This window comes from Lytechinus pictus, chromosome 12, assembly GCF_037042905.1.
Source record: "Lytechinus pictus isolate F3 Inbred chromosome 12, Lp3.0, whole genome shotgun sequence".
NCBI classification, from domain to species: Eukaryota; Metazoa; Echinodermata; class Echinoidea; order Temnopleuroida; family Toxopneustidae; genus Lytechinus; species Lytechinus pictus.
The window spans coordinates 31101855-31115423 of NC_087256.1; the positions used below are offsets into that span (position 1 = coordinate 31101855).

The 13569-nt window shown below is 38.2% G+C and overlaps 1 protein-coding gene across 1 annotated transcript; it reads left to right on the forward strand.

Moving 5' to 3' along the window:
- The first annotated feature begins 228 nt into the window (after positions 1 to 228).
- Positions 229 to 12473, forward strand: LOC135156120 (ABC transporter F family member 4-like). The gene is made up of 8 exons (XM_064107438.1): positions 229 to 375; positions 2402 to 2559; positions 4250 to 5808; positions 6498 to 6544; positions 7621 to 7861; positions 8987 to 9148; positions 10946 to 11091; positions 12135 to 12473. Exons 2-8 carry the CDS (start codon positions 2415 to 2417, stop codon positions 12379 to 12381), a joined length of 2547 nt encoding a protein of 848 aa, XP_063963508.1. The 5' UTR covers positions 229 to 375; positions 2402 to 2414; the 3' UTR covers positions 12382 to 12473.
- Positions 12474 to 13569: the final 1096 nt, after the last annotated feature.

The following is a 13569-nucleotide window of genomic DNA, read 5'->3' on the forward strand; positions in this document are numbered from 1 at the left end:
TTTAGCTCCTTGATGGAATCAAGCTCTTCATATATCTGTGTTCCATGTTATATTTTACCAAAAGTAAAGACTGAACTTGAAGTTGAACGTCATGTTATGGTTGACGATCGTACCGTCTACACGTACCGTTGTATACATCTGTATAATAGAGTACAAGTTATAAAACTGCCGTTGATTGGTGGATTCATTTCAAAGCAACTAATTGCTCCCTAATTACAACTGACCAATGACAGCACATGTTACATTGACGTGTGTTGCACACAAACTAGCATTTTTCCGTTGCCAGTATAATCAACTTCATCGCACGGAGTTTGAATCGAAATATTTGGAAAATTTCTGACTTTTGTAGTTAAAATCAAGTTCTTTATCAATAAGGTAGGGAGAACATAATTAGAACTACCATAAAAAATCATTTCTTTCATCTTGTTGTTGTATGGAGAATTAATTTATTAACGAACAAATGAAGCAGCTAAGTTAGTTCGAACGAAGCGAAGCCGAAGGTGAAGCCGGAGACCCGCGGAGGCAGAAAACGGCCGAAGCTCACACCGGGGTAACCCAGGCCAGGGAGCTCTGGCCCGCTTCGCGGGCCGGAGCTTAGCCTTAGGACTCGTTCGTGTAATTACTACATAGGCCTACATGTCATGGGTACTCTCCAAAATGGGGTAGAATGGGGTCGCAATAACACTCTAAATAAAAGGGGAAAAATGAATTACCTGGATTATATTATGGATGAAGGTCTATCGTGACACAGAATCCTGACATCGGCATCGTCGACATCCGATGCACAAACTAAACTGGACCCTCAAAAAAAGGAAAAGTTAGGCCTCTAACGTTAAGGCTCTAATAATGACTATCACTATTGTATTGTCGCGTTCGTTCTCGGTATCGATTAGACCAAAAGCTTCGGTCTCTGTTATGTGTACCGCTGAACTACGTAGTACGTTGGCTCCACTCACGAGGAGAAATTACAAAAATAAAAAAATGTTGAAAAACTCCTCGAAACAGACGGCTGCCAGCTGTCTAGGTATCGATTAGACAGGTATCGATCAGCCATTTTGTTTACAATTTTGAAAGAAGGAGAACGAACTAGACGGAACTTTTCCTTTTTTGAGGGTCCAGTTTGTGCCTCGATGACGATGTCAGGATTCTGTGTCACGATAGACCTTCAATTAGGCCGTTTTTCATCCATATAATAATCTCAGACTTAGTCTAAGTGCATAATTTATTTTACCCCCTTTTATTTGGGGTGCTATTTTGGAGAGTACCCTCTGCCTACTATTACACGGACGAGTCCTGGGCTCCGGTCCACCGGAGCTCCCTGGGTTAACACTGGGGCAGCTGCTAGCTGTTCGCCGTTATGGCCGTGGGTGGGACTGCATGATGCAGTCATTGACCAGATGATCTGGCCAATCTCGGTAGGATGAGTGGGTCTGGCCTGGGAGAGAAATTGTGTGTGTGCTCGGTGTTTCATAATTGGTATTGTCATGTTCTTACTTGAGAAGTTGAGCTAGGTAATTGAAAAGGACTTGAGTCTTTTTAGAATATGTGCGAATTCATTTTTGGCCTTGGGAATGGTAAAGGTGTAATTAGATTAGGTCTAACATTATAGAATATTATGAATATAGGTTAGTTTATTTATTTATTACCCTGCCTTCCCTGCCCAAGCCTGCATGCCCTGGCCTTGGCCGGCCAGCGCCAGTGCCCAGGATCGATCAATCATCTCATTCTCAACTCGATTGGTCTAGTTTAAGACTAAGTTTAGTTAAGATTGATCAATCCTGGCACTTATTCCTGGTTTAATGTTAGAAATTAGATCTAACCTTGGACGTTGTCTTGACTTGACTTGCACTTGTCTTCACATGAAAATTGAATTTGACAAAACTGAAAAATTAATCATTTTTTAAAGTTACTAGATCTAGATCTAACAGTTAGTTAGTTAGTCATGCAGGTGAGCCTAGCCTTGTCCTCTGGCGTTAGTTGTGTTAATTTCAAGCTCAATTTTTAGCCCACCTTCAGCTTCAGCTTTACCTGTTTAAAAAAAAAAATATATATACATATTAAATAGATCTAGGCCTAGATCTACATCTAATACAAAAAACTTCCCCAAAAATAAACTCAGTCTATCAGAAGTCTTATAAGATAGAGGTCTAGTACAAAGTAACTAAGAAAGTGACTAACTTTCATGACTCTGACTCGTATTATGTAAAAGCTTATACGTCATAACCTGTTTGTAATATCTCGTCTTTCCATTTCAATCTTTCTGCCTGTACATGTATTTTCTTCCCTTCTTCATATTACACATGGTGAACCGTAAACCTTCTCTACATTACAAACTCCACCATGCAAACCTACAAAGATCATCTGTTTGTATATATATATTTCTTTGTGGATATGATTTCAGGCACTGATGCAAGATGCCACTGAAGAAAAATCCCTCTTTCCAGGAGGAGCTTTCATCCAAACTGAAAGAACGAAAGAGACGAGGACTTAGTACAGGTTTCACTTCAGAATCTGAAGACAGTGACGATGATGATGCGCTTGGAGGTCTCAGTGATGATGGTGAGTTTTAAAAAAGGGATAATCATTAGGCCCGGGATGAATATACATGTACCCTTTTTGCCATTTGATTGTTCGCTGTAATTGTAAAGGTAAACAATCAAATAGTTTGACCAGTTGTACAATTTTTTAAACCTATTTACATGACCGACCAGTGGTCACACATAATGAGCAAGCTGACTCGGTCGAGTGTCCCAGTATAGCGCCTATGACATGCACATTAATACAGCTGAACGATACACTATCGATGGCACGGCCACCATTGTCGTTTCTTGAAAGAGTTACAATGTTTGTAATAAATCAAATTTTAGCATAAATTCAATTTGTTATCTTGTACTTCGTTGTCAAATATCTAAGATTATAGCCCTGTACCTCTTATAATCAAATTTCTCAAATCAGTATTCTGTTGAACATTCGATTAGTGTAAAAAGTAGTATTTGGTTGCCGATTGTTGGTAAAACGATCAAATGCATCGATTGTTGGAGTTTTACTCCCAGGCCTAATAATCTGTTTTGACCGATAAGATATATTAGGGCAAACTTAAATTTACTCTCAGTAATTACTTTCAATAGAAATCTAAACTTGGCTTGGAAAGAAGACACCTGTTCAGCAAAATATTGTTATATTCCCAAAAGTTTTTTTCTTAATCAAATGGATAATGCCATTGCATTATAATAACCTCACAAGTTATATTGTACATGCTCTGTAGTTAAAATAAAAATTGCTTTGAACAGTGCTTAGCATTGAGAACCTTAATACTTTCTTCACTATTGAAAACAAAGATAATTTTTGCACTGGTGTTTGATAAAGAAAGATAGAAATTTATTAAATGTATGTATTGGTTACTACATTACCTGCTTAAATGTTGTGCTTTCATTATTTCATTATAAAATATTAACTGTGTACACCACAAAAAGTTGACTTGAATCCCTCTCATTGTTGTGATCTGGGTAAAAAATTATTTTAATCATTTGAATATTAATTTTGTTTCTAGTGTTGTAGATTATCATCATTTGATCTCCTCTCACTCTGGGTCAAATAGTCAATTGTTACTTTTTTTACAGTTTGGTTAGCACAATATGAAATTAATTTTCTTTCCTCAGATTATGGAAATTGTATAGTCCATGTCTCCATGAATCAATTCAGTAAGAAGATTACTATTCAATTTGATCAAATTTATTTCAGTCATTATACAAAATACAACAGACAAGATTACAAAAATCGCATAGAGATACAGTCGAACTTGTCTATAGTAAAAAACCTGTCTTTAGTGGTCAGCAAAATTGAAAGGAATGTGTTATAGAACCTGTCTAGAAAGACCACCTGTCTACAGTGGTCACTTTTTATGCTTCCCTTGGGTGGCTTTAATAAATATAACCGCAATGAATATATTGACATTTGACAAAACGTTTAGGATTGAGATACTTACATGAGAATGAAGATCAGCTGGGAAGACTAGGTCTTATGAATTGTCATGTGGCATTCATACCCACGACCCTCTGTTTGAAAGGCGAGAGTCAGAACCACTAGACCACGACGTGCCCGCACGAAATATTGAAATACATGTAGTCCTGCCAATATATTTTGTCAATATAAAAGTTTGGTGTTTTTATTCAGTAGAAGTTTACCTGTTTATTAAAATTGTTGAAAATAGATAATTTTCATCATTATCAATCATGTTATTTTTTTCCAGACATCCTGTCTCAGTTCACCTCCAAGAACTCAAAGAAGCCACAACCATCTCAGTCCAAACCGTGGGAGCCACCTTCCACTAAACAGAGGCCGTCACCTTCACCATCACCTCGCTCTCTGACTAAATCTTCCAGCGATGCCTTCCCAACAGCTCCTCCAAGAAACAGAGGTCTATCTGGAAGTGAGAGTCCAAAGTCCAGGAAGTCAGCAGGTTCACCAGATCCTATCAGGGCTCTCCTTGGAGATGACAATGGCACAAAGAAGAAGCCTCCTCCCAAGCCGAGTCCAAGACTACGTTCAGGGACCACAGACTCGTCTCCACGATCAGAGGATGACTCCCCTAGACCTCAACCAAGGCCAAGGAATAAAGGACCATCAGAGATTGACAAATTGCTCGGCATTGCTTCATCCCCAGAGCCAGAGAAAAGAAAGAAATCCTTGTTTGATGAGTATGATGAGAGCCAGGGACCTAAGGGTGGTTCTGGTAAGCAGCCACCTAAACCTAAGGACAGATCAAAATCTCCGCTGATGGACATGTCAGGGCAAAGAGGAAAGTCCTCTAAGACTAGAGGTGGATCTCCCGAAAGGAAATCGCCCGACCTTGATGACTTGTTAGGCATGAAGAACAAAAGCAAACAAGGGAGGGCTTCACCAGAGCTGAAGCCGAAATCCAAGAGTAGGAGCGGCTCTCCAGAGAGACAAGCTAGTAAGGCAATTAATGATCGGCGGAAAAAGGATAATAAATCTCCCGATCTTGATGATTTGTTGGGTCTTACAGACAAGAAGAAATCAGAAAGGGTTTCAAGTAATTTGAAGCCCAAGATCAGGAGTGGATCACCTGATAGAAGGGGTGGGGGAGCAAATGATGATCAACGGAAAAGAGACAAGTCTCCAGATTTAGATGACCTTCTGGGATTAAGGAGCAAGAAGAATCGAAGTCCATCACCAGAAAGGAATCGTGGTAAGGAGCCTAGATCAGAGATAGATGATCTTCTAAGTGGTCCGTCGTCCAGATCAAAACCCAGGAAACAGAAAGGACTATTGGACTCCTCGTCGGATGAAGATGATGAAGTGTCCAAAGTGAACAACAGGTTAGGTTCCATGAACCTGAAGCAGAAAGGAGGGTCAAAATCAGCTTCTCCTAAACCGAAAAGCCTTCTGGACACCCTTGCAGATTCTGAAGAAGAGGATGTTAGCTCCAAACGTGGTAGAAGTAGAAGGTCACCGTCTCCTCAAGGCTTTCCACCAAAGCCAAAACCTAGAGTGCCGCAGGACAGAAAAGACACAAAAGTCAATGGAGAGACACCTCAAAAGTCAGACGACTCCAGAGTTAAATCTCGTAAGAACCGAATACCGGGTCTGAATTCGGATTCTGATGATGACAATAGTCGGGTCTGGTCCAACAAGAAAGGCAAGCAGAAGCAATCACTTCTGGATGTTTTAGATGATGAACCTGTAAGAAAGAAAGATAAAAAGAAAGCTAGAGGATTGCTTGATGATAGTGATGATGATAGCGACATGGAAGATCATCCTCCAAAGATGACAAATAGGCGACCTAAGGTTTGTTTTGATTGTATTCTTTGGCTAGAATCTCAGAAGATTATTTTTTCATTTCGTGGTTTATTGAAAGCGGAATTCTTGTGATATTTTTAATGAAGGAAAATGATGCAAACAATCAATATTTACAGAAACAATTTTAATTTTAAAGGATATTGTTTATCTTGTCCAGGATTCAAAATCAAATTTATTTTTTCCAGCTACCAATGTAATTATGATTGCAAACATTTTGGTGCCTGTCAGAGCTTTACAGATAAAGCGTTTATTTGCATATATAAGATATCCACAATATTGTATTACCATAACATTTAATGATTTTTTTGGTAAGCATAGACTCCACATATCGTGTGCAGAATGCACTGGTGCAGATATGTGGCTAACCTCAATTATTTGTTGATTTTTAGAAAAAGCCAATGTCTTCCATTTATTAAACATGCCTAAAATCTCAGGTAATGTCGAGGCATATGTATTGTCATTCCATCTGAAGGATTTTACTTTTTTACTTTTGACAAGATAAATCCTGTTCAGAAATTATTTTCTATAAAAAAAAAAAAACAATCTCAAGAATAAATATTTGATATATTGATATGGTTTGTAGCCAACAGATGGGATATTGACATTGCATCTTGTAATGTTGAGTTAGATGATTTTGACTTTCATCCTATCTTGTTATCTTTTCTTTGTTTATCCAGGAGGGTTATCAAAGTGATGGAGAATCAGAAAAAGAAAAGAAGAAAAAGTAAGTTGTGATGCAATGTAGTTTATAGTTAAATACAGTGTAGGGAGTATTTAAGTGACTTGAATGCAGTATAGTGTTATTAGTTCCCCTTACTGTTTGGTCACAAGCATTGAACAATGTTCCTTTTTTGTCAGTAATCAGCGATATACTGAGGAAGCAAGATTGCCATGTTGCAAATTGTCCACGATGTCGCAAAGAGGGGCATGATATCTTTCACTATTCAGTGCTGGGTGATATTTCAATTTGCGATATTGGAAAAATATTGAATATTCGATAGTAGTTTTCTGATGATGGTGATGTATTGCGGTAACACGATATGACCAAAATATTGTTGGTTTATGTACGGAACGATACGTATCTTTATATGTTATGTGGAAGTATACTGGTGTTGTGGTTCTGACCTCCTTCAATCAGAGGGTTGTGTGTTCAAATCCTACTCCAGGTGAAAATAAATATTAGTCGGCAAGAAACTTATCCAAATGTGCTGCACTCAACCCCTGTGAGGTGAATGGGTACCCAGTGGGATATATTCCATGAAAGTTTGACTGCCTATTCGGCAAATTAGCTAAAGCCGGAATAATAATGATACCATGTATAAAGTGCATTTGAATAAAAGAAATTTACCTTCCAAGTCGGGCAGCAATGTATAAAGTGTTCCCAGCCCATCAGGGAAATTTATTTTACTTTTTTCTAGTCGGAATAAAATCAGAATTTGATTTAAAAAAATACCCGGTACCTCAAACCAGGGGAAAATGCTTCAAATGAGGGGAAAATCAGGGAATATTTAAAGGCCCAAAAGTCCAAAGCATGGTAGTCAGTCAGACTCTGTTATATTTTGTTGCATATCAAAACAACATCCATTAAATGACTGGTTATGGTGGTAGTAATTAGTTTCACATTATTGTTTTTATACTGAAAATACATGTAATCCACTGCAAAGACTTAGAAAACATGCAAAACTGGGAATGGGTGTGAATAATTATCAGGAATTTTTTTAACTCCATCAGGGAAAAATCAGGGAATTTTGTTTTCTTGAAAAGTTGGGAACCCTGATTATATAACTTTCTTATTTTCAGACCAAAAGTTCACAAACCAACTCCTACCAGGCCCAAGTCAGCTGCAGTGGGCTCTCTCAACTCAAGCTTCAACTCCGGCGAGATGATGGCTACACTCGGCTCAGCGGGAGGGGTGCAGGATTCCTCTGCTATCAGACAGGCCATCTATGAACAATGGCGGGCAGAGAAAACAGAGAGACTGAAGAAGCAGAAGAAGGAAGCAAAGAAGAGGGAGGAGGAAGAGAAGGAGAAGAAAGTCAAGGTATCCTAGTGCATTTTTTTTCACAAAGTGATGGAGGGGGGGGCACATTCAGTCATAAAATAATAAAATATAGGAGAATAAAAACCAAATGGAAATATTAAAAATGGACTAAACAATAAATGGCAAATGAATTCATCAAGGTTTAACATTTTATTTTTTGCTACTGGTATTCTCACACTCCTTTGGTTGGGTGTCCAAATTACTCACTGAAAAGATTTAATTCACTGACATGAAAAATCATTCATTATTACAGTAAAAAAACTGTTTTCTCATTTAGTGTAGTTAGTCAAATTTCCACTTTTTTATTTTATATATTTTATTGTGTCGAATTAAAATTTGGTCTGTAAATAATAAATCTGTCAAACAGTATAAACTAATTAGTGTCAGACCAAGTAGATATAGGAAGAAATTGGAATAGCCTAGCTGGAAATTTAATAGACAAAATAGTTAATGTGTTTAATGGCAATTTGACAAAGGGTTAGAAGATTAAAGGTAAATGCTAGTTTTGGTAACGATATAAAAATGAGTTCGTACAGAATCCAATGAAATGACCACCAAAGTGTCTGTTTGTATAAATAAAACGCATGTGCCAAAGGATTCTGGAAGAAATTGTGTAATTGCTGAGAAATCAGCAAATAAGCACAGGATTCGGGTAGAGCGTCGGGCCCGACGCTCAAAGCAATAATTATACATTGTCCCACATGCGCTTATCTGTGTTGGGGAAGTTCAGTCTGAACATTTTTGAGCGTAGATTTCAAGATTTCACAAAGTTCAGTTTATGTAACTGTACCAGATCTAGATCCTCGATGATATACTGACAATTAAGCCTGGTTTTACAGACTTTCTCATGAAATCAGTGTTTACTGCAACTACTGGAATTTCTCTTTAAGTAATTTTAGTCAAACTAGGATTTGACCATGTAGGGTAAGAAGCCCAATCAGATAGTATGGGAAGTAGGTGGGTGAATACCAAGTGGCAATTAAACAAATATTAAAGGCATGAGATGAAATATAAAAATATAGTGAACTGATCAGAAGTCCTCTCTGAATAATCTGAAAATTATTATGTTGTTTGTATGCTATAATTCTTTTTCTCATAATTGAACCATTCTTGTGTCATTAACAGGAAGCTGAAGAGAAGAAGTTTGAAAACATGGCTTCTTTCAAGGCTTGGCAGGATTCCAAGAAATCGGTGTTGTCAGACCAACGCAAGAGAGAGCTCAAGAAACAAGAGGAAGAACGGCGCAAGAAGGAAGAAGAAGAATCCAAGAAGTATGACGCTAATAAGGTAATTTGACTAAAACTTATCATTGTACTCTTGCACCCACCTTGCTACAACCACTATAAACAGTGCCATCTCCAGTCCTAATCTACCTCATATGGACCCTGCTTCCCTATCCAGCATGTAGCATTTTGATATGTATACTCACTACAATGAAAAAGAATAATAATAATATTCCGCATTTATATAGCGCTTAACACATCGGAACGACGTCTCTAAGCGCTTTACAGATATATTATTAACCCGGTCATCGGATCCTTGCATGCCCGCATACAATGTATGCACCTTCTGCACTCCCTGGGGAGCATTCCAACAAGAGTTCCAAGACTCAATTGCTAGGCATACTACATAGGCTTTTGCATCCTACCAGGTACCCATTTAACACCTGGGTGGAGAGTGGCAAATTGTGGATTGACGCCTTGCCAAAGGACGCTAGGCCATGTAGGGATTCGAACACACGACCCTCTGATTACAAGGCGAGAGTCAGAACCGCTACACCACAGCGCTTCCACAAGAAAATGAGGGAGGTCTTAAAAATTTGTGAACAGCAGTTCTGGCCCTAAGTTTCGGAGCTGACAAAAACTTGCAAATACATGTATGTTGTTTTCCAGATTCCAGGACTAAACTGCTGTTTTGATTCACCATTTTCGACAAAGACTTCTTAATCGTTCTTTGTCATGAAGGGCATATGACTATGCTTCTTCTATGTCCTTGAATCTGTCATACGTCATGGAACGAAAACTCCATGTTAGTGTGAGTAATATTCGAGTGACATTCCCATTATATCAAATGGGAAATGGGCTGAATGGCAATTTCGCGTAGTTAGTACTTGGTAGACAAACTGGTTGGAGATGTAGTAAGATTAGACCATGTGAGATCATGAGCCCGAACGGAAAGTTGACAGGTTGGCTGTTGACGGAGTGACAATGTACCGTAAACATTACGAAACTTTGTGTTTAAAAATGGATCTCCTCTGACACCCCAATTTCAAATTCCAAGCTACTTTCACTCGCCCCCCCCCCCATCCCAATATCAACAAGGAATGGTTATCCTTAAGTAAACAACCACGCACTCTCCCAGCTAATCCACCTTCCCCCAAGGAGAAGTGACCTTCATAAGGCCTGGCAGAGATGGAGAGAGAGAGCAAGAGAGAGAGGGAGAGAGAGGGAGTTAACTGGGGGTGATTTTTTAAAAACTTATTGTTATTTCGGCAATTGTGGGTCATTTTGCATCGTTCAAAATTTCAGTTCGATCTCCATCTAAATTTTGAATCGTTTTTAGACATGCTAATGTCCTAAAACAAATAGAATACAAATATATTCTTTCAAGATTACTGTCAGCCAGGAAGCTCTGAAGAGTTTGTTTATACTATTACGTAACAAGGACAGCTGCAATTCATCAGCCTGATGTGGTAGCATGCACAGTGTTTTATCAGCTCTTATCAGCAGCTGCAGTCACTAAATCGACCCCACCCCAGTTTAAACGAGAGAAATTAAACTTTCCCAAAAACTGAAAGTGGGGTGTCAATACCCCACTTGTGCTCCCATTGACTAACACGCAAGACATTATCAGCAGTCAGATGAACCCCACCCCAGTTTAAACGAGAGAAATGAAGTTCTCCCAAAATCTGAAATTGGGGTTTCAAATACCCCACCTGAGCTCCCATTGACACAACACGCAAGGCAATGGAGTTCCTGTGTTATAAGCTGGTGGGGTATTTTTTAAACACAGGATTCACGTAATGAATGAGAAGAAACTCATCCAACCACGTTTGAATTAAATTTCTATTTGCTCCCATTGCAGGCCTTTGAGATGTGGAAGGCTGATAAAGATGAGGTTCTCATCGACAAACATCGGAAGGAAAAGAAAAAGCAGAAGAACCTGGAAGAAACCAAAATCTATGAGAAGGAGAACAAAGAAAAAGATGCCAATAGCGCTTACAAGAAATGGTAAGAATCATATATTATTTTTTCTTAGGCTATTTTAAACAAAATCAGAACGAGGAATAATATTTTGGACCCCCTCACTTTTTTAGTGTCCAAAATCGGCAATGCATGCTATCTTCCAGAAAGAAGGTTGTGACAGAGCCTGCTGTGCAATCTTGTAAATATAATTATAAGTTACATCGCGATCAACTGCGTGGAGCTTTTGCCTGCTGCTGCAAAAAAAAAAAAAAAACATAGCAAATGGTGATGTTCATGGGAGACATCAAAGATATCCAATCTCACTTCCATAGTTTAATTTCATTGATGTTAGGTGTGAATTTGAATGTCAATATTGGGAAAAGCTCATTTGTTAGCATGAATTTTGGTGCTGTCACTTGTTTGTTGAAACTCCATACTGGAATCACATCAGACACATTCTGTTTTTCCATGTGTATTGAACTTCAAGAATCATTAGTATTATTTTATTTGGCATTTTGCTCATGCATCAATAAAAACATATATTTCAATATATTTCAGTTTGATATCGGTGTACAAGTTGGTAAGCTTGAATACTTTCCTGTTACTTCCCTTGAGTTTAATTGGTACATATTTTTTTTCTCCAATTGTCTCATGGGGATGCATGATATTTTCTCAAAGGCTTTTTGCAAGGTCTTCTCAGGGTTTGCATGTCTCTGGGCCACAGTATTAAATTTAACTTTTGGTCTACAGGCAAACAATTGGGTTTTTAAATTTTAATTGGCTACTTTTCACAACTTACTGCCTAAATCTGCAACAATGGATAAGCTTTAACATTGCAATGAATGGGGATTTTCAAGGGCTCATTTTTTTTGCGTTTCCAGGGCTCTTTCGAGCATTTTAGGGGAGAAAATTGCCCTCAACCCCCATGTATTTTTTCCCTGCTGGCCTATAAATAACCAATTATTACTCTCTCTTTTTATGTCATGTTTAAACAGTAATATTATTTATTTGTTAACATTGTACGATGTGTCTGTTTTTTTATGGTTAAATAAATAAAGATCAATAAGTTACATCTCCTCTCCCTACAGGAAATCCGTCAAGGACGACAAGCTGCACGATGCCGAGAAGAAGAAAAGACGAGATGAGCAGCTGAAGAAGGAGATGGAGGAACGGGAGAGGAGAGAGAAGGAGAAAGATAGCCACATTGCCTATGATGAATGGGAGGAGAAACTCCAGAGAAGGAAAGAGAGAGAAAGGAGGAGACTACAAAACACTCAGCCTATCTCAACAACTCCATTTAGACCTAGTGGGAAGACTATCCCTTTCAGAAGATGAAATAAGTATTTAGTTGCTTGTAAAAAAAAAATATATCAGAAAGAACTCAATGTATTTTTATGCCTCTGCTCGAAGGCATAATGTTTTTGGATAGCCTGTTACCCCATTTCATTCTCACATTAAAAACTAAAGAACTCTTTAGCGAATCTGCTTGGCCCAAGTATGCATTTAGGAGTGTTGATGAGCTGCTACGTTTTGGGGGTATCAAGGTCAAAGTTTAATGAGGTCATGATATGCCTAAAATAAGAATGTTCTCGCGATAACTAGAAAACCATTATAGGGTTCAACTTCAACCTTGGTTATGTTTGCTTGTAACAATGATCTGAATAGACTTTGCAGTCACAAGGTCGAAGGTCACAGATGTCATATACCTGAAAAGATAGGTCAATACTTTTATCGTTTCTGTTGCAGGGACAAGAAGTGTCAGATAGGTGTAGTGAGATAAAGTCAGGAAGGTTATTATCAGTCGGAGCTCAATATATATTGATGAAGAAATGATGAACCAGGCTGTGGAATATCTAAAAATAAGTTTCAGTTTTTAGTCTTAACTTCCATCATTTATGTTGGGAGATTGTTCGATAAGAAAGAAAGATAAGAAACAGGTGATATTTCAAATAGATTGAATAGTGAAGACAATAGACAGAACCATTGTTTTAGGAACAGAAAACTTAGATTTGGAAGAGATGTAGACAGATACAGGGTGGTACATAACTTTTTAGAAGCACTTGCCCGGTCAGGCAAGTAACTTTTTAGATAGGTGGAATATACTTCCCCAAAAAATCTATTTCACTTGCCAGAAAAATCCTTGAAAAAAAAGTTTAACCTTGTCAATAGAAAGTTTTGCGGTTTAATAAACTATTGACCCTTTTCTCTCTTTTGACATGAATTGATCTATCTTGTTATTTCATTTCTTTTTCCAGAGTGATTTTATCTTGCCTGCCATGACCAAAATCAGGGTCAACATCATATCGACCCTAATTTTGGTCATTCTACTATGAGAATTTGGCTTGCCCTATTCGGGCAAGTAGTTTTGGTCTTTACTTCAAAACACTTGCCTGACTCTAACTTTTACTTGCCCTGGGCAATCGGGCGAGTGCTTATGTAGCACCCTGCGATATTAAGATAGATTAATTGATGGGTAGGTCAATTTTAACCTTTTCTGTGTATAGATTTGTAACCGTCCTTGAG